The 21,210-nt window shown below is 33.4% G+C and overlaps 1 protein-coding gene across 4 annotated transcripts; it reads left to right on the top strand.

The window, feature by feature from the left end:
* Positions 1-7,396: 7,396 nt before the first annotated feature.
* On the top strand, positions 7,397-16,266 carry LOC120162750 (lon protease homolog 2, peroxisomal). 4 transcript variants are annotated; one of them, XM_039172835.1, is made up of 18 exons: positions 7,397-7,590; positions 8,037-8,149; positions 8,222-8,330; positions 8,475-8,644; positions 8,964-9,055; positions 9,206-9,385; positions 9,466-9,549; positions 9,841-9,968; positions 10,375-10,576; positions 10,657-10,863; positions 11,476-11,606; positions 11,875-12,088; positions 12,885-13,187; positions 13,413-13,607; positions 13,929-14,174; positions 14,381-14,482; positions 15,229-15,339; positions 16,033-16,266. In XM_039172835.1, exons 1-17 carry the CDS (start codon positions 7,484-7,486, stop codon positions 15,334-15,336), a joined length of 2,691 nt encoding a protein of 896 aa, XP_039028766.1. In that variant the 5' UTR covers positions 7,397-7,483; the 3' UTR covers positions 15,337-15,339; positions 16,033-16,266. The 4 variants fall into 4 exon arrangements, with proteins under 4 accessions (XP_039028766.1, XP_039028765.1, XP_039028767.1 ...); XM_039172834.1 differs by having other exon boundaries at positions 16,021-16,266; XM_039172836.1 differs by having other exon boundaries at positions 15,229-15,318; positions 15,975-16,073.
* Positions 16,267-21,210: the final 4,944 nt, after the last annotated feature.

The raw sequence follows: 21,210 nt of genomic DNA, 5'->3' as shown, positions 1-21,210 counted from the left end.
TCTTTAATCCGAGACAAATTGAAAATTTGAGTGAAATCGAGATAACAAATAAATTTATTTTCGGGATTTATCCATTTCAACGGGTTTGCTTATTCTCAAAGTGGACAAATCTATTTAACATAAATTGTCGTTAAAGTAACATTAGTTACTGATTTTATTTTAGAGCGTTGATATGTCTGATAACAAGATCAAAAATAAATGAGAATTAATTTTTTGTTTATTGAAATTATTACTAATTTTGATTATGTTTTCTTTACAAAAACAATGAATATGGGACCAATTCACCTAGCTCAGACGTTAGAATGATGATTTCGACCTATAGTGACAGTTAGCTATAGCGAAAAGCCGACAAAATTATGTGGATAGAATTTCAAGACTTGGTAACAGAACATGTTTTTCTATCTGACCACAATGAACTATGCTAAGTTCTTAAAGGAACATGTTTTTCTATCTGACCACAATGAACTATGCTAAGTTCTTAAAGGAAGATCATCCAGCTATTAAAGAGGGAGAGAGAGAAGGAGAGGTAGGCAATACTGCCTTCAATATTATTGATGCTTGAAAGAACTTTGACTTCTTATGCCGAAGTTTAAAAAAATTAGTTGCTAAGTTTTTGAATTATACTATGGTTGATTTTAAACCAATAGTAAATCAAGTGGAGGAACTCCAATTGATTGTTCATGAAATTTTTGTTGAAAGAATGGACATAAGAGAATCTTTTCAGGTAGTAGCAATCATTGAAAAATTACCTCTAGGATAGAATGATTTCAAAAATTACTTGAAACACAAAGAAAAAAATGACATTAAAAGAACTTATTGTTCAAAAATTACCTCTCAGATAGAATGATATTATATTCTATGAACTAAGTATCCCTAAAACAAAGTTTTATTGCTTGGTTTAGATGTATTAAAAATTCAGGCTTTATTAATAAATTAGCCTTCAATCTATACATTGATTCTCACTTATGTACTTAATTTTTTTTTATTAAAAATGATATTAAAATTATTACTTTTTTCGATTTATTCCAAAAGACTAACTATAATAAAAGAGGACGACATATCAACTAATAACAACATAAGTATGTCAGTTTATCGATATCATATATGGTATTGTTAGCTTAATAGAACGATTAAAATATGCTCGTAATAGAAGTAAGCACGTTTGGTTTGTTGGTCAACTTGCTCATTTTTTTATCTCTTATATATTCCCTTCGACCATGAGTTCTAGACATATTAGGAGCACTGCCCTTCATTTCTCTATAGTCTCCCTTTCCCGTTTCTTTAAGTAAAATTAGAATTGAATTTAGAATTTATTAAAAAAAATACTCATAAGTCAATTGGTTTATAAACAAAGCAAGAAAAAAACAAGACAATTAATACATTAATTTTAGAGTGGTATAATTTCTACTTTACTACTTTAACTCTCTCATATATTTGAACTTTTGAAGATAATGTTTGACCTTACAAAAAGTTTTTCAAGATTTCTACTTAAACAAAGAAAAATTATCTCAAGAACAAATAACAAAGGTAAACTATAATGAAGTTTCAAAAGTAACATATTGGTCACTAATGTTATCTATTGTAACAAAATAGTCACTTCATTGTCATATTTATTAAATTGATGACGTGTCAACTTTAATAAAAAGGTTAATATTTAATTTTACCTTTAAACTACTGCTAAAATATCAAACAAGTCCCTAAACAATAATTTTATATCTTATTTACCCCAAAAGCTTTTTAATATCTTGGTCCAATCAAGCATCCTAATCTTGTTCCATTAACCGGATATTGCTTGGCCCAGGATCAAAAGATTGCTATTTATGATTACATTGGAGAATGGAAAGTTACAGAATATGTTACATGACTTGTCACTTGGTGTTCAGGCAACAGAAGACTGGAGCCACGAAACATGGGAGGAAGACAACAATGGGATACAAAATGTTGGGTGTGAAGGGTTATTAACAACCTGGTCTTTTCGACACAAAATAGCCCTTGGCACTGGCTTTTCTCCATCATGTCTGCTCACCACCAATAATCCATAGAGATGTCATAGCTAGAAGTGTTTATCTCGACGTAAACTTGGAGCTTGGAGGATGAAATTGGCCGAGGGTCACCTGGTATGTACCACCAGAATTCTCTCAGCGTCCACCCTAAAATCCCATGTATATTACTTGGGTGTTGTTTTGTTTGAACTAATCACAAGGAAAAAGCCAATCAGAGATGATTATCCGGAGGAGCAAGAAACAAATTTAGTGAGCTGGGTTAAAGGATTGGTGAGAAAGAGTCAAGGATCAAAAGCAATGATCCTAAAATTCGAGATACCAAATGGGAGAGGATGTAGAGTAATTGTTATATTATGTCTTGGAATCTCATAATCTTTGTCATCATAGTCATAATACACAAAGTTTGATCCTTGAAAGTTGCAGCAATATTTTTTTAAGAAAAAATAAGCACTCATTTTTGCCTTTAATCCTCGTATAAACAACTAAATCAATCTAGAATTTGTTTATTAAATGCTTTGCTAAGACAATTGCCAACTTTGATAAATTAGATACAAAACCATTGTGTAAAGACTTACTTGATGTTTTAACAATAGTTTAGAGGTAAAAGTAAATATTAACTTTTATGTTGACGTTGCCACATCATCAATCTAACGGGATGACAATGGAGTGACCATTTTGTTACAAACCAATATGTTACTTGTTAAACTTCAATAGGGAAAATAAAAATTTACTCAAAATTAGTGATTATATTTGTTGTTTACCCACAAAAACATCAAAGTAGAAATAATCCTTACAAGATAATAAGTTTGTAAATTTAAGGTCACACAATAACAAATTAAAAAAACAGTTGAGAAAATATAATATAATAAAACTTATAAGTATTCAATGAAATACAATAATTAAGATAAGAAATTGAAGCATATAGAACAAATTTAGCTCTTAATCGTGGGTAATTATTTTGAAGTCTCTTTTATATTATTTTCTTAAAATTTAACGCCTGAGTTATTTGAGGGAGTTGTAACGAAATTTTGCATTTATAATTTGAGAGATCAATTCTTTTATAAAAATGACTGCCACGAAAAAAGAATCGACCCTTTCTGTCAAAATATGTACTTTTTTTTTATCGAAAACAAAATTTTGAGACCATTCAATTGAAAAAAATAAATACTTTTTTTAATAAAAAATACATATTTTTATACTTTAAACACTTAGAGTTATTTTAGAAATGATTAATTAAATCTAAAAATAGTTTTAAAATAACTCATTATTATTATAACATTAAATTCAAATATTATGAAATGCCACGTTTTATTTCACTAATTTACTTTAATCAAAGATGAATTGACGGTGGGTGAGGCAGTCGCTCCCTTTAAAAATTTTAATTTTTACTATATTTTAGGGTTTTTTTTTCTATTACTCCCTGAAATTTTATAAATTTATTTCTTTCTAAAATTTTATACGTTCATCTCCTAACATATTGTCGGAACCGTCTTTCGGTTGGGCATCGGAATTGGGTTTCGACTTGAAATAATTGGGTTAGAGTCACCACCGATCATTTTTAAAAAATTAGGTGGATCGGACACCATCTTACCTGATTCGCGTTTTACCAGAAATGTGTCGGGTTCGGGAGTCGGTTACAGTCAAGGAATGATTAGCACCCTTATTTTACCCTTTCGGTACCAATTAATTTATCAGTTGTCTTAATTACGAAAATTTGAAATTAAAATTAAAATTTAAAAGACCCGATTCAAATTACTTACCTCCAATAGATTTAAAAGTATATCCTTAAGAAGCAAAAAAAAAAACGTGTTAGATAAAAAAATGAAAATAAATAAAATAAAAAAAGTAAAAAAATATAGAAAATTTATGGAAAATGTAATTAAACATATAATAATAATAATAAGGGTTACTGGCAGACTATATCACGTGTCGAGTATCACTTGATCCAGATAGAGATGCATTAGCATTTACAAAGGTCTTTGCTGCACCCCATTATTAGTGCATGAGATAATAGTAAAACCCATTACATCTCCCTGTGGAGTGATATGGCTATGGCCAGAATCACGTGGGTGTAAACCATACTCTTCTTGGTCTCTGTGCAATGTACTTAATTGCATGCAAACTCTTTGTGCACCATTAACAATAGGTAAGTCAACACCCACTCTACACGAAGCTTGGTCAGCTTCACCTTCGGCATTGATGCGGCCTTGACCGTCTTGGTCCCCCTTTCGCTCTTCGGGACAACGAGATCGACGATGACCCCACCATCCGGCTCGATCAGCGAGCTCTTTATAACAGAGGTAGACCGAACTCGACTCTGCTTTCTCCTCGGCTTGAGAGAAGTTGATGTTGTTGTTAAAGGATTGGAATGGTAAATCAGTTTGGGTCGGATTCTGGGATTGTATGCCGTGAAAAAAAAACTGGGTTTGTTGCAGGAATTAATGTGAGTGGGGGAAATGAATTGTACTTTGATCGTTAGAGACATGGTCGTGGCGGAGAGTTTTGTTAGAGAAGCAAAGCGATGTCCGGGAAAATAGAAGATGAGGCTTCAAGAATGGTGAATGAATTAGTGTGTTATTTGGTGGAAGAGAGAGGTTAGCATAGGACAGGGAAAGAGATCCACACATTTTCCTGTTTCGCTCACTATTTTAGTGTTTGTGGACTGAGGTTGCCATCCTCCCCCCTCCTTTTCTTCCCCGTTGTTGGCGTATAGAACTGTATATAAAGCAGTTCAATGGACAACACGTTCATCCACGGCACGACAATCACGGAATCACGAAGGTCGGTCTTTAAGGGTTTCAGAGTCCCACAAGTCCGCATGCACTTCCGGTGCAACCATGAGAAATAACAACGATTCTCATGGAATCCGGACCATGCTGCACAGTTCCAAGGTTTTCCCAAGGACGTATCTTTTAATAAGAGAAAGTGGAATAGTGGGTTGATCATGGGACCTGCAAAAAAAATTAATAAAAAAAATGTTAATAATAATAGTAATAAATAAATAAATATAAAAAGTATTTTTTTAGAAAATATATATAGATATATATATATATGTGTAAAATAAAATAAAATAATGAAATAATGACGAAAATAAGTGTCTACACATATAATTTTGCTTTCGTCCCTATTCTTAACCTATTGATCTTTTGAAGATAAATTAAAAAAAATTACTATATGATAATTTAAGTACACAAATTCTTAAGAAAAAAACTTTAAAAACACGTGTGATAATTATGATATAGTTAAGAAGCCGATTAACGAATAAAGTAGAAAATTTAAATAGTAAAACTAAATCAAAGCCTTTCGCTGGCATATGATACAATAAAAAAATGTTTTTAGTCACAATGTGAATTCGACCTCCAACAAACCAATCCCCTTAAAAAGAGTGAATTATATTTAGGGTGATGTTTGTTTTTGCAGAGGTAAAAGGTATGTAGTTTGGGGACCACATCTGCAGGCATCTGCAGCATAAGAGGTAGATCAAAAGTCTGCAGTCTGCAAGAAGAAGACTGGTTGTTTTTTAACGTCTGCAGACTGCTAAAATGAACTGAAATATAAATAAACTGATTTTTTAAACTTAAAAGAGTTTTACAATACTGAGATTTAAATAATTTTAGTTTTACAATACTGAAATTTAAATAATCCATACAACTACAATAATAAATTATTTAAAATAAATCAATCCATATTTTAAAATAAATCAATCCATACTAATAAATTATTTAAAATAAATCAATCCATACAACTACAATAATAAATCAATCCATATTTTAAAATAAATCAATCATACAAATAAATTATTTAAAATAAATCAATACATACTAATAAATTATTTAAAATAAATCAATCCATATTTTAAAATAAATCAATCTATATTTTAAAATAAATCAATCCATACTAATACATTATTTAAAATAAATCAATCTATACAACTACAATAATAAATAAATTCATATTTTAAAATAAATCAATCCATACTAATAAATTATTTAAAATAAATCAATCCATATTTTAAAATAAATCAATCCATACTAATAAATTATTTAAAATAAATTAATCCATACAACTACAATAATAAATCAATCCATATTTTAAAATAAATCAATCCATACTAATAAATTATTTAAAATAAATCAATCCATACAACTACAATAATAAATCAATCCATATTTTAAAATAAATCAATCCATACTAATAAATTATTTAAAATAAATTATTTTAAAATAAATCAATCCATATTTTATAATAAATTATTTTAAAATAAATAAGCTTATTAAATTATTTAAAATTATTTTAATAAATAAATATATTTTATAATTGCTCTTGAAGAGGTTTGAAGACCTTTAAAGACATAAAACCATGTCTGCACCAAGAAGAGCTCGCGCAGACGTTTGAAGAGCTCCTGTCTTCTAAAAAACAAACAGTCTGCGAAGCCTAATGTCTGCGCGACACAGACATAAGTGGTTTCAAGAGCTTGCACAGTGAAAACAAACACCACCTTAATCACTCAATTAATAGTGAATTTATAAATGAGATGTTATATTTTAAAAATTTATAATTGAGACAATAAATTAATAAATTATAACAATCTGATCATTGTATTATAAAATGCAAAACTAAAGTCTGAAGTAAAATATTTTAATCATGAAAAATCATATATTTCAAAAGGTTGCAATATACCATTTAATTAAATGATCGTAATAATATGGTAATGTTTAATATAAAATCTAAATATTTTATAGTAATCAATGAATCTAAGGTTTCATCGTAAGGTTCTCTTCGATTTCTTTATTGATTTATCGAGTTATATTCTTAAGATTTCTTCTCAAAATTCACAAAATCAAGTCAAAACATTCAAACCTTTTGAACTCGATCTATGTCATCTATTTAACTTCCGCCGTGAGATATGTTCTTCTTCCTACCAGCATTAGGTCCAACACTTTTCAGATCATCGATCTTAAAGAATCTCAAAACTCAAATCACCCATTTGTGGTAAAAGTAATTAATTCAATTGTAACAATTTGAAATATGATTATCATTTATAAACCTATAATAATAAAACGATGTGTGATGTAATTTATCCGAAATAAAATATCTTAAAATATTTTTTGATGACACTTTTTTATCATTCATTTAAGTTTTTACGATACAATGATACGAGTGTTATGATTGGTAAATTAAATGACTCGATTGTGGCCTTTTGAAATATAATAACCTATTTGTAAAAATGCTAATAATAGAGTGACTTTGTGTTGTAATTTAATAAAAACTCCAAAGTAAAACAAAAACGCAGCAGCCAATACAATAATGTATGCATGTATGTATATATGGTATATGTAATATATATGTTTACCTTGTGCAGTACTAATTTTCAAATGATTTTATTCTATTTAAATATCAGATGAACAATTTAGTAGTCTCTCTTTCCTTGTGGTTTCTTTTTGCTTCTATTTTCCTCTAAGAAAACCAAGGTTTTAAAAATGGCGGAATCGGTGGAGCTGCCCGGTCGTTTAGCGATCCTTCCATTCAGAAACCAAGTTTTATTGCCTGGCGCCTTTATTCGGATTCGCTGCACTTCACATACCAGGTTCGCCTCTATTAACAAGTGCCGAATTTTCTTTCTATTATTTGTTTCATAGAAAACGAAAATGGGGAAAGTTTTTTATTGCTTGAAGTTTTGAAATTAGAATAGTTTCTCTGGTTCTCTCTTCAAAACTAGAACGAATTGATTTTTTTTGCGTGTTGCCTTGTTTTGTGGCATAGTATTATCAGGCTTTATTTATTTATTTTTCGTGAAACTAATGCGTCTTTAAAAGTTTTCGAGTCTTCTAATTCGAACTTATTTTAACCCTCCACTCCCAGTTCATGGCAATTCAAGCTATTTCCTGAATTGCAATTGAGTTATTATTTTTCAAACGTTGGGTTTTATGTGATATTCTGTTTATTTTAGCTGAATAATAATAATGGAGCTGGTACAATCGCGAATTGGTTCACTATTTGTTATTAGATAATAAAGTGGTTTGGCCATTTCAGTGTCAAATTGGTGGAACAAGAATTATGGCAGCGAGAAGAGAAAGGATTAATTGGGATTCTTCCTGTTCGAGATGCTGCTGAGATGACTTCAATGGATTCTGTGTTATCTCAAGGTTGTTGTTTGTGGACTTAATTTGCCATCTGAAGGCTTTATGGTTTTCTAAGAGGTTTGAACGTTTTTTCAGGTGTAGCAAGTGAATGCGGAGAGCGGAGCTCAAAAGTTCAGATTAACACATCAGATGCTCTCAAGGTTGATGGGAAAAACCACCCTGAGGTTATTCATTGGCATAAAAGGTACTTCCAACCAAACATCTACTCGCTTTTAGATTTTGTTGCATTAAGCCTGTCTCTATTTTTCTATTTTGCTATCTTGCTCATGTCAATATTCAATACCTTGTTCTATACTTATGGTCTCGGCATTCGATATTGATATCCCAGGGGTGTGGCTGCACGTGCTTTGCATCTGTCTAGAGGAGTGGAGAAACCGAGTGGGAGGGTGACATACATTGTGGTCCTTGAAGGTTTATGCAGATTCAATGTAGATGAACTCAACACACGAGGACCTTACTGCACTGCAAAGATATCTCCACTCGAGATGACTAAGGCTGGTAAGTTGGCATCACATTCTTTCTTCTGTAAGAACATTCACTAACATATATGAGTATAGTGTTCTTTCTGTTGCACAATATTATGAATATAATGAGTTGGTATCACAAGACTCTTTTCAATCTCTAGTATCAGAAGAATGATTATGGCCTATGGCCTTTGGTTAGAATTAACTTTGGATGTGTCCATTTTATTATGCTATATGGTATTCTGTTGTTTGTTTCAGTCACCAGCATTTTTTTTTAAAATAACATTGGAATGGTAATTTTGTATACCCTATCTTGTCTTTTATAAGTTTATTCAACCTTTGATTTTGCTTAGAGATGGAGCAAGTCGAGCAAGATCCAGAATTTGTAACATTGTCTCGCCAGTTCAAAGCAACTGCAATGGAGCTTATTTCTGTTCTTGAGCAGGTAGAATATTTAACTTGTTCTTTTACTTATCAGTAGCTATGACCCATGTCATGAAGCACATAGAGATTGCTAGTTCTCTTGTTGATTGAAAACTTGCCTTGTTCTTGTGTTATATTGTAATGATAATTCATGTACTTGTGCTGCTTGTAGAAACAAAAAACTGGTGGAAGGATAAAAGTCCTTTTGGAGACGCTTCCTCTGCACAAATTGGCTGATATATTTGTTGCTAGCTTTGAGATGAGTCTTGAAGAGCAGCTATCTATGTTGGATTCTGTTGACCCTAAAGTAAGGCTTTCAAAAGCTACTGAGTTAGTTGACAGGCATTTGCAGGTAAGTTATTTACTAATGGTTAACATTGTCAATTTAATTATTTTCTGGACTTTATACGGTCTAATGTATTACTTATGCAGTCAATACGCGTAGCTGAGAAGATTACACAAAAGGTTGAAGGGCAATTGTCAAAATCACAGAAGGAGTTTCTTTTGCGACAACAGGTTAGCTTTCTTCAACTGAAGCTTTTAGGGAATGGAAAGTAAAGGGTGCTACAGGTTTTTTGTAGTTACGTACCATTTAGTAATTTATGGTTTGTTATTTTCCAGACATTTGTATAGAACCAGTAGGGGTGGAAATGGTCCACCTGTAAAGATATTTTTTTGTCGGTTTCTCATGTCTAATATTTGGAGCTATATTTGCTGCAAGAAAACCTTTACTTGGTTTTCTGCATATATATTTGTTATTTTCTAAGTTCTTCCTTCCGATCATTTGGTATTTGAAATATATTCCAGATGAGAGCCATAAAAGAGGAGCTTGGAGACAATGATGATGATGAGGATGATTTGGCTGCCTTGGAAAGAAAGATGCAGAGTGCTGGGATGCCTTCAAATATCTGGAAGCATGCTCAGAGGGAGTTGAGGTAAAATAAGTTGAGAGAATGGTTCAAATGCCAAATTTTTTGAAATTTTGCTAAGAATGTCTTCAAACCGGAAAGTAGTTCTTAATAACATTCTATATCTTGGGGGCTTGGGCATCTTTCAGTGGTTGGTTTGTTGGTGACTGTATCACTTCCTTGCCTTTCTTGTTTTCTCTTGTGTTCTTGTAGCAGTTATCTGATCAAAACTTCTTGTATTCTATTTTAATTTGATATGATTTTGAACAATGTTATCTATTATTCTTGTAACAGATTTACTGGCTAAATATTGGGGTTGATATATATTGTATTTAATGTATGATATTACTTTGCATATTACATGACCTTTATACTTGTATGTATACCCATAATAAAGTATTTTCTTCCTAATAATTTACAATTCTCATTTCAGGAGGCTCAAGAAAATGCAACCGCAACAACCTGGATACAATAGTTCGCGTGTCTACTTGGAGCTTCTTGCTGATCTGCCTTGGCAAAAGGCCAGTGAAGAACAGGAACTGGACCTGAAGGCTGCGAAAGACCGTCTTGACAGTGACCATTATGGTTTAGTCAAGGTCAAGCAACGGATAATTGAATATCTAGCTGTTCGGAAGGTTGACCAATTATCTATTTTATTGTTGCTTTGCTACCTTTTAGTTCTATATGTTCATTTGGTTTGAATTATTGCACTCAGCTTAAGCCAGATGCAAGGGGTCCAGTTCTGTGCTTTGTTGGCCCACCGGGTGTTGGTAAAACATCATTAGCATCATCGATTGCTTCTGCTTTGGGAAGAAAATTTGTACGCATATCTTTGGGTGGTGTCAAGGATGAGGCTGATATTCGAGGGCATAGGAGAACATATATTGGAAGTATGCCTGGGCGTCTCATTGATGGGTTAAAGGTAAAATGGATTTCTTGGATTAAATTTTGATTCTAGACTTCATGTTCTGCTATATTGTGAACTGGTTACATAATGCTCTGCTTACCCCAACTGTGAACTGACTAAGAATATCCATTTGAGGTCTAGATTTGTTTCAGTGGAGCCCTATTTAGCTTTTAATTGTCATTCTTCTTTGAGAAATGTTCTTGTTCTATTTTCTCATTAAATGATATTTTAGACTGTTGCCTCTTCAACTGCATAAGCTGTTTTTATTTTGATCAGTGGTCAATTTACACTTAAATATGTTAGAGTTTGACGTATTCAGCTTTTATCTTCTACCGGTTAATTGCGTGGATGTGCTCCACAGCATCTTTCTACGCCTTACTGTTGGTATAGTAATCCTGTGCATTATTGCATTATGTATGTGGGGACACTTAATACATTAAACATCACAGCCATTATAATTAAATGATGATTCCAGTTTGTAGATTGCAGTATTATATTTATCTGGCTGACAATCTGAATTTTGGAGAACTGAATCCCCCACGAATTAAGATTCTCAACATCTTTGGATTTATAGTATATGTCGATGATTATTGGTCTAACCATAATGATGTTTTGTTTGGTTTCTAGAGAGTAGGTGTTTGCAACCCAGTCATGCTATTGGATGAGATTGACAAGACAGGTTCTGATGTGCGTGGTGATCCAGCTTCAGCTCTGCTGGAGGTTCTCGATCTGGAGCAGAATAAATCTTTCAATGATCAGTATCCTACTTTCTTCTATGTCTAGATTATCACGGTGAACTTTGGCTTGGATGAACCAGCATTAACTTTATTGATCTTTATTAGAAAATCCTAGAAAACAATTGCATTGGTTTTTTACTTGAGGGCTTTATTTAACATCCATTCTTTTACTTTTTTTTTGGGATTGTGACATTGTTATTAATTTGACGTGTGCATTTGCATCTCCATGACTTAAACCATTTCATGAGTGTGAGTTGATCATTTGTGGTCTTTAACTGAGGTTGAATAGCTATTTGAATGTTCCATATGACCTTTCAAAGGTTATTTTTGTGGCTACTGCAAATAGGGCGCAGCCTATTCCTCCTCCACTCTTGGACAGGATGGAGGTCATTGAGCTTCCTGGATATACAGCCGAAGAAAAGCTCAGAATAGCCATGCAACATTTAATTCCACGAGTTTTGGATCAGCATGGATTGAGTTCTGAGTACCTTCAAATTCCAGAGGTATGTCTCACATTATCTTTTCTTTTTGAGGTTTATACTTCCGTACTTGATAGCATTGTCTTGCATCTCTTAAGTTCATTAAATCTGCAGTCATGGCTCCCCTTGAGCATTGAAATACTTTTAGAAACTTGTCAGCTGGTCTTTGCATCCCTATGACTTCAGGTTGAGTAAACTATTACTAGGACTAACATCAAATATGAACGTCTTTGCCATCTTATTTTGAAGGTTAAGGTTACTGTCTAATATCTATTGATTATCTCCGTGGAAGATGTCTATGCTCTTTCATTTCAACATCTATCAAAATGTAGTGTTATCTATTTCTTCAACTCTTCTGTTTAGAATTTAGATTTAGTTGTCACTAAGATCAAGATAAAGAAACTAGCTTTATCAGAATATAAGCACTTAGTTATATTGTATTGTACATGTAAATTGTAGCTGTATGTAATTAGTAATAAGTGCCCTAATTAGTCTGTTATTTATTATTTAATTTGTACTCTAGATCTTAACTAAGTAGAAGACTAGATAGGATATTGACTAAACCAGTTAATCCCTAATAGGACTCTTAAGTTATTATCACTTTAGAATTGTATCTCTATTGCGTTCTATTGTAATTTGCCAATATTAAGGCTTAAATCTATGTAATTGAATACTAAGAGAGAAAACTCAGAGACCAAAAATTACTTCTCTGTTCCATAAAACTCTTCTTGGTTTCTACAGTACATTCATCTTATTTATTTCTTCGCAATTCAGCTAGTCATATTGGTAATCTTGTCTTAATGCTTTTTTATTGTGGTAGGCCATGGTTAAACTTGTCATTGAGAGGTACACCAGGGAAGCTGGTGTCCGGAATCTTGAGAGGAACTTGGCTGCCTTGGCTCGTGCTGCTGCTGTAAGAGTTGCTGAGCAAGAACAGGCTGTCTCAATTAGCAAAGATGTTCAGAAACTAGCTTCTCCACTGCTGGATAATAGGCTTGCTGAGGGAGCAGAGATGGAAATGGAAGTCCTTCCAATCGGTGTAAATAATCATGAGATATCAAATACATTCAAAATTTCCTCACTTTTGGTTGTTGATGAGGCTATGCTGGAAAAAATATTGGGGGTAATGGTTCCTCATATGAACTCCATTTCTATCAGGATATTCACTTTTTACTCCCATCTTAATGTGGTCAAAAAATATTTTTGGTCGATTTTTTCCTTTCCTGCTACTTTTGGCATAAATGTCCTCATGCATGATGTGGTCCAAAGACTTGAGTAAGTTTTATGCCGACAGTAGGTTGAGTTTGCATTCTTTCACAAGAATAAGGGTGATGATACTCTGATGCAGCCTCCTAGGTTTGATGACCAAGAAGCTGCAGATCGTGTTGCCACACCTGGAGTATCTGTTGGGCTTGTTTGGACCACTTTTGGAGGAGAGGTTCAGTTTGTCGAGGCTACAGCAATGGTTGGAACTGGTGAATTGCATCTTACTGGGCAACTTGGTGATGTTATTAAAGAATCCGCACAAATAGCATTGACATGGGTATGCTTTCTTGGATAACATATTAAGTTTAATTTAAAATTCATCAATACGAATGCTATGGGTGATTTAGAGGTTGCTACCTAATCCTTCAACATGACCAGAATGATTTAAAAGTTGTAATAGAGCACTTCCTGTCTATGTTTTCTTGTTTCCACAAACAGACATCATATGAAAGTGGTTTTACTCATCAGTCCTGCTTCTTTGTCGTTAATTATGCTTTAATTTCTTTTGCGGTTGTCATTGCACCATAACCCAAATATAATAATTTAAAAATCTATATTCTTTAAAGGCTTTTATTTTGAAGTGTTTCCTATTATTCAGGTAAGAGCCAGGGTGGCAGATCTTAAGTTGGCAGCTGCTGAAGAAACCAATCTTCTGCAGGGTAGAGATATTCATATACATTTTCCAGCTGGGGCTGTACCAAAGGATGGACCATCAGCCGGTGTGACCCTTGTAACGGCATTGGTTTCTTTGTTTAGTCAGAAAAGTGTGAGAGCAGATACTGCAATGACTGGAGAAATGACGTTGAGGGGTCTTGTGCTACCTGTTGGTGGTATCAAGGATAAGGTGTGTTCCATTTCATGAGCTAGTCTATTAAGTTCTAGTTTTAGTTTTTTTTTATTCTTCAAGAGAATAATGTGTTCATCAATAATAATAATGTCCTTATGTTTGGCCAAAACTATTGTTCTTGTTAAGAATGTGCAATAACAAAAGATTGACTGGAAATGCATTTGCCTTCCATTATTTTCAACTTTTGTATGTTAATTTCGCAGATATTAGCAGCACACCGTCATGGTATCAAGAGAGTTATTCTACCAGAGAGAAATTTGAAGGACTTGGTTGAAGTACCTGCATCTGTGCTCTCCTCTCTAGAGGTAACTTACTTTTTTTCATTTATTTGAAACAAACATATTACTTTAATATATCTGCACTTCTTCTTTTGTTAATTGGCATCTTAATATGCAATTTGAATTCTGTTCTTTTTGCACGAGTTTTTTTCGTTACTGTGTGTGTCAAGCATTTTGTTGCAGTACTAGAATCTGGATGACACCTTGGAACAAAATGAATCCTTGCTCAGTGATAACATTTTTTCCCATTGATACTAAGTACCGTTTGGTTGGGTTTTGTGTCTGGTGAACATGTAAACAAGGCAGTTGAAACGATTGATTTAGGGTAAACTGCACGTTTAGTAGCCCAATTATTACTTTTGTTCTGTTTTGGTCACCCAACTGTTTTTTTTATTCAAAATCATACCTAACATTTAGTTTCGGTTTCATTTTGGTCATCCGTCGTTAAAAAATTAACGGTGATACTGATATGTCACTGTAAGATAATGTCAACTCATCATTAAAAAAGATAAAAATGTCAAGTCAGTAGTTCTGTTAATTTTTTAAAGGTGGGTGATCAAAATGAAACCTAAACGTAATATTAGGTATAATTTTGAAAAAGAAAATAGTTGGGTTACCAAATGGAATAAAAGTAATAATTGTGATATTAAACATGTAGTTTACCCTTGATTTTAGTTATCCTGTTCACCATTGAATTGGGTGTTAATATTACTCTGCTTGAAACTTAAAGCGCATTATTCCCCTTTTTGACTCACTGTATGTTATTTTGGTAGGTACTGGTGGCGAAGCGAATGGAAGATGTGTTGGAGCACGCATTTGATGGGGGATCCCCATGGAGACAACACAAAATTAGGACAAAGTTCCTCAAAAGCAACATCTAACATGTATGTTATTTTCCATCCATCCTTATACCAACGGCTTAGCATGGATTTAAATAGAGGTTCGATAGCATTCACGGTTGTGTTGCTTTTATCATGATTGCGACAATAGTGGGTAGAGTTGTAAACAAGCCGAATCGAGTAGTGCTGAGCTATAATTGACCTCAGTTCGGCTCGAAAATTCATGAGCTTAAAATTGTCAAGCTCGACTAGAAATAAAAAATTGAAATTAGACTTGATTTGAAAGCTCGCAAGCTTAAAATTTTTAAGCTCGACTTGAAATCAAAAATTGAAGTTCGACTCAAGTTTGAAGAAACTTGAAATCGAAATAGTCTCAGATTAGTTTGATTGAAGCTCAAACTTGAATTCAAACCTAAACCTCAAGTACATAAAAGTCTTATATTGTATTTTTTCTTAAAAAAGAATAACATATAAATTTAATATTAATAAAGTTTGTTTCGACTTGTTAAGAATTCGAGTCGAGTCTATTTAGTTCGAGAGTTGACCGAGTCGATCTCGAGTAGTTCACGATTTGTTTCGTCTCATTTATAGCCTTAATAGCATGTGTCATTACGGGTGTTATGGTCGTACAATAATAGTTTCAGACGGCACCTTCACCGTTATATAATAATCGTTATTTAAATCCATGAGGCTTAGTCTCTTGTCATTGATAATATAAAGTTGCAGTTATTTGTTCAGCTGCTACTGCCTTCGGCAATTGTGGACCCAAGACATAATAAAAAGCTCAGGTGTGATGGACCCTTGCAAATAAGGCTTATATACATCTTCATGTAGAAATTGCTGCTATGTATTTTCTTTTCTTTTTCTTAACACGCTTGTGGCTTGCATACACCTTCTAATTTGTTATTGTCGTGTATTCTCCACGTGTGTTTCCTGTAAAATTTATTTCATGTATAAGATTTATGTAAAAAAGATGAAACCTTTGTATACACAATTTGGATTTGATTGAAGTTGATCAGACATGTTAGTTGTTAATGACGTTGTAATAATATGTTTTTTTATTACAAGTGAAAGAAACCAGAAGAGTAATTGTCTTGAGATGAGATTATGAAACACATGGCAACCCAAAAAAGGTTTCAAGCTCAACCCATCAATCAACTTCTTATCCTTCCTGAACAAATGCTTATATTGCAGCTCGCAATCTCAACAAGAGATTTAAATAGCAGTGTATTATCGGATATAATGTTAAGATGTCATTCAAAATTGTTATTTTATAATCATGATTCCTATAATAACAATCGTTACATAATGGTAAGATGTCATCCAAAATTGTTATTTTATAACCATAATACCTATAATAACATATGTTATTATTGTAATCGTAATAATCATAGTTTAAATCTCTAATCTCAACTCAACACTTCACCTAATGTGGTAACAACAATAAATATTGCGTCTGTAGAAGGTATCTTGTTTCAGTAACCCTACAGCTTCCATATTATCTATCTCGACAGTAACTCACATATCATGCAAGCTTTAAACCTTTACATAGTCCCGTGATTTTGCTTCGTGTTTAAACTGTGGGGAACTACCATATTGGTCACTAAATTATATGGTCAATTTTATTCTTATAATTGAACAAAAATAATGTTAATTAGGTCATTGATTTTTATTTTTATTTTAATATAGCCATCGGTTGTTCACTGTTGACATGACACGTAAAATTTGTCTTAATTTTTATTAAAAATAATTTAAGTCTCGTTACTTACACATTCTATCAATTCAATCTATTAATTGGTGACAAATTAAGGAACTCTCTTATTGGTGAAAATTAAGGAAAATAAGACAAGATTGAGGAGACTTAAACCTAAGATTTAAGGATTATATACCTGATTTATTTATTTAAGAATGTGATTAAGAGAATTTAAACCTAGGACCTGGGTGCATGCACAATACTAAAATTGTTGAACCAAATTCGTCTCATGTGGTTGACAAAAATATATACTAAAATTTTCAATTGGAAATAAAAAATAACTAAAATATATACTAATGCTAATGTGTCTCTAAGGCTAATGTTAATGTTTATGCAATTATGGGCAACATTTGACAGACATCTGGCAAGGACGAAAGCGTGATATGCTATATTGTATATTCATTTAAATATTGCCATAAAACGGCCAGTTTCTCTAATCATGGCTTCCCTGGTTATAAAATATTGAAATGTGGTACTACCATGTTACTCCTTGTGAATGTTTCTATGTGCATGTCATACCATTATTCACTTCTAACAATTACTGGTTCAATCGGAAGTAAGGGGTATTCGTATGGTCTTTCTTTGTAATATATTATGGATGAAATAGAGCTGGAACTTTGATGTCAGTTTAGCTTAGTTTAAGCATGATAAAACTGTATCATAGCTAATGCATGCGTGAAGAAGACCGCAGTGGTTATGCATCAATTTTGAATTCTGATGCAATTTCATTTTATATCCATTCTTCACCTATTTAATGGGATCATAATCTCTCAGTTGCGATTCTTTTCCCAAACGGATTATAGTATCTTGGTTACACTGATGCATGAGATTAGGGTAACTTCTCCTCATGGAACATCATAGCAATATTATGCCTTTCTAGCAGGCGGTTATTTATTCTTCTATTCAAACATTTTCAAAGAAAAAAAATCTTACATACAAACTTAAGTTAATGTTTACATTGATAACGAGAGCTGATTTTAGAGTTTTAGTAATCCAAGTTTACTTTTATAACAGTCTGGTGAACTGGCTGAAAGTGTAGCTAAAATCATTTGATTCTGAATATGCAGACCGGGTGGATATGTCTGAAGTACAGGTACTGCTGACTTCATAACTGATTCATTTTGCAACAATCCTTTTGTTGAATTCTACAAGGTCTTGCAATTTTACAGGAAACTATATTTGATGCTGAAATGGCTGTAATGACCCGTGTTCCATGGGTTACCCTTGAAAGTGTTGGGGATCAATCAGGGTAAGATGCATTCCTTTTATGATTTTAATTTCACCAAGTCTACAGTCAAATTCTGAACGCTATATCATTGTCTTGTTGAAGATACGTCAATGGCATAAATATGATCCTTAGCAGTGTATTCCTGTACTTGGGAGCCTTCTTTCACCTATTTACTTCCAGTTCTTCTTGGACAAGGTAAAAACGAAAAAAGATGGGTCTTGCACCATGCCTCTTAACATGGTCAACTCTTACCATTTACTTTTGTAGATAGCTGTTCTTTTCAACTTGCTTAATGCTTGTTGCTTATTCTTGCAGCTTGCATCATCATTAGGCCCCCGGTTCTACACGAACATTTTCAAATGCAAGCAGATATCAGAAACAGGTTCCCAACGAAGTGCTTTCAGTTTTCACATGTTTCTCAATTTTTGATAGTGTTCTGTTCCTGTGGTTAAGTATAACTAATATTGCCATTGTCTCTAACTCTACATGTATGATGTATTAACTCTTGGTGAATATTAGCATGCAAGAGAAGGTCATTTGAGATGTTGATACTTAGTTGTTTGTGATCTAGGTCCGTTAACTCATTTGTAATTACTTCTAACGACCATGTATCAACGTTTGAATGTGATTGAATGCATTCTGGTAGCAAACAATAGAATTCGGAAATAATTGATTCTGGAACATATTAATATCTAAACTAATGGCACAACTGTATTGCAGGTGCTGTTGGATACTCGAGCTGTAAAGACGGTTCTTTTGGAAATTCCTTCACTTCGTCGACAGGTGAGTTATGCATTCAAATGATTTCCAGCTTGTTCTATAGATTGTTTCATTCGGTTAACATCTTCGCATGCGCGTATTCTATTTGTCAGGGTTTAAAGGATTTTTATTTTCCTTAATCTATTGCTTTATGGGCCTTGGTTTTGTCACATTTCATGCTACAGTTGCTTCTTAAATATTACTGGCATGTCAGCATCTCAGTGTTCGATGAGGCTGCGTCACTTTTTAGTTGTGGAGTGGTGCAGTATTCACGCTTCTAACAACTCTTATTGCATCCATTTGTTGTTTTGTATTTTATTTTCCTAAGATCTCTAATGTTTGTGTATTCATACTTGGATCATGAAGTTACCTCGTGTGTGAATTCTTATTTCGTATGCATTCATTTCAATTTGCATGGATCATGACCACTTCATTCGTTTTCGTTGTCGTTTTTATCATCATCCGTTCTACTACGAGGAAAAAATTTGGGCACAGAAAGAAGCAACTGATAAATTTTACCTTGTATTGGCAGACATCTGGTGCTGCTGGTAAGTCGAGAGATGAGCGAAGCCGAAGCACTTTTTTGAAGGTTTGTGATAAAATGATGGGGTCAGCTTTCATTCTGGCAGATTATGGCCATCTATCGTAATGCAAGTTTGTTATTTATCATTACACAGGTTATACTGTCTCCTGTTGATTCGGTGGCATATACATATCGTGCATTGCTCCCGGGGGGGAACACCAATGGAGTTTCAGCGAGCTAAGGCAGTAAAATTGACCCCAAGTCCATAACTTCATTACCTGGGGCTTGATTTCAGATCAAGTAAAAACTTGAAAATTGTGTTCAGGGCCTGAAGAAATCGGACCAACAAAGTATCTTAGATGATTTCAACAAAGAGTCGCTGGCAACAGGGCCGTGGCTGGCCCGGCGCAAACTGCGCGACCGCGTAGGGCCCCCAAAAAATGCCCTAAAAAAAGTATATATATAGTGACGTTTTTTCAAAAACGCCATTATAGATGGATTTATTGCGGCGTTTTTCAAAAAAACGCCACTATTATTGCAGCTTTATTGATAAAACATCATTATAGATGGATCTATCGCGGCGTTTGTCAAAAAACGCCACTATTGTTGCCCTGAAATCGAATATATCTAGAAAATATGAGCCCCTCTATAAGAATTTGTAAAGGGCCCCCGAAAATCTAGCCACGGCCCTGGGCGGCAATCTCACAACCTTCCAGTGGAGGTGGACAGGCAATGCCGCAAGCCCCACCAGCGACTACAGTTGCAGCCATGTTAAATCCGGCTTCAGCTGGATTTATAGCTTCTCGGGAAGAGGTGCGTGGCTGCTCTTGGATGTGGTGCTGCACAAAGTTCAAGAGGTTCCTTGTTTTAACCGAAGCTGCCAAGGGACGGACCTTTCAGAAAGCTCTTCAATGCATGATGATGATTGCATCAGAAAACAGAATGTGTTTATATCTCAAAGGTGGACAGTTTTGAGTGTAGTAGTAGACCCTAACATAAATATTCCCCTATCAAGGGATTTGTTATAAAATTTAAATAATTGTAACTTTAAGGGATTTGCTACAATTTACACACCATGTTATCTTCTTCTAAAGGTACTTTTTCTTTCAATTTGAGTTTAGTAAATATTAGAATTTTTATTAGTCCACCTTAATCTCTTTGACTACTATATTATCACTTGTTTAATTCTATATGGCTTTGGGCCTAAAATTAAAATTTAGATATTCTAAATTTCTTCTTTGGAAATATGATTTTAGTTGATTTTTTCTTTCAATTCATTAGAGATCTTTTTCTTCTATAATATTTGACATTAAATAGTTGGGTAGAATTTGAAGGTCAAAACGAGCAGCTAAGGCTTGAAAGAAAGCTTCATCTATCCTGAACGACCCAATTTCTCAGATTTAATAATAATAATAATAATAATGTCTACAAACATCTGCTAACAACAGTGAGAGTAACGTATAATTACATGTCAGGAAGAACTGAAAGGATTTTCCCCAAGCACGCTGTACAAAATTTTCACCTGCAACTGCTAGCTTTCGCTGTATCTTATAATGGGTATGTCCCACCTGCCCTCTTTTATCTTTTCATCAAAACCCTTTCAACACAATCTTATCATGTAGATGCTCTTGAATCAATTGAAAAACAATTCCA

The sequence above is a fragment of the Hibiscus syriacus genome, unplaced genomic scaffold, assembly GCF_006381635.1.
Source record: "Hibiscus syriacus cultivar Baekdansim isolate YM2019G1 unplaced genomic scaffold, ASM638163v2 tig00111408_pilon, whole genome shotgun sequence".
Lineage (NCBI taxonomy): Eukaryota > Viridiplantae > Streptophyta > Magnoliopsida > Malvales > Malvaceae > Hibiscus > Hibiscus syriacus.
Note: the sequence above shows the minus strand (reverse complement) of the source record. Positions and strands in the feature narration are given on the sequence as shown.

Excerpts from the sequence above, each read along its gene's own strand:
- LOC120162750 (XM_039172835.1), top strand. The coding sequence starts at position 7,484 with ATGGCGGAATCGGTGGAGCTGCCCGGTCGTTTAGCGATCCTTCCATTC. Across the intron at positions 9,056-9,205 it reads TTATTTCTGTTCTTGAGCAG|AAACAAAAAACTGGTGGAAG; the intron begins GTAGAATATTTA and ends TGCTGCTTGTAG. Across the intron at positions 13,188-13,412 it reads TGCTGGAAAAAATATTGGGG|CCTCCTAGGTTTGATGACCA; the intron begins GTAATGGTTCCT and ends ACTCTGATGCAG.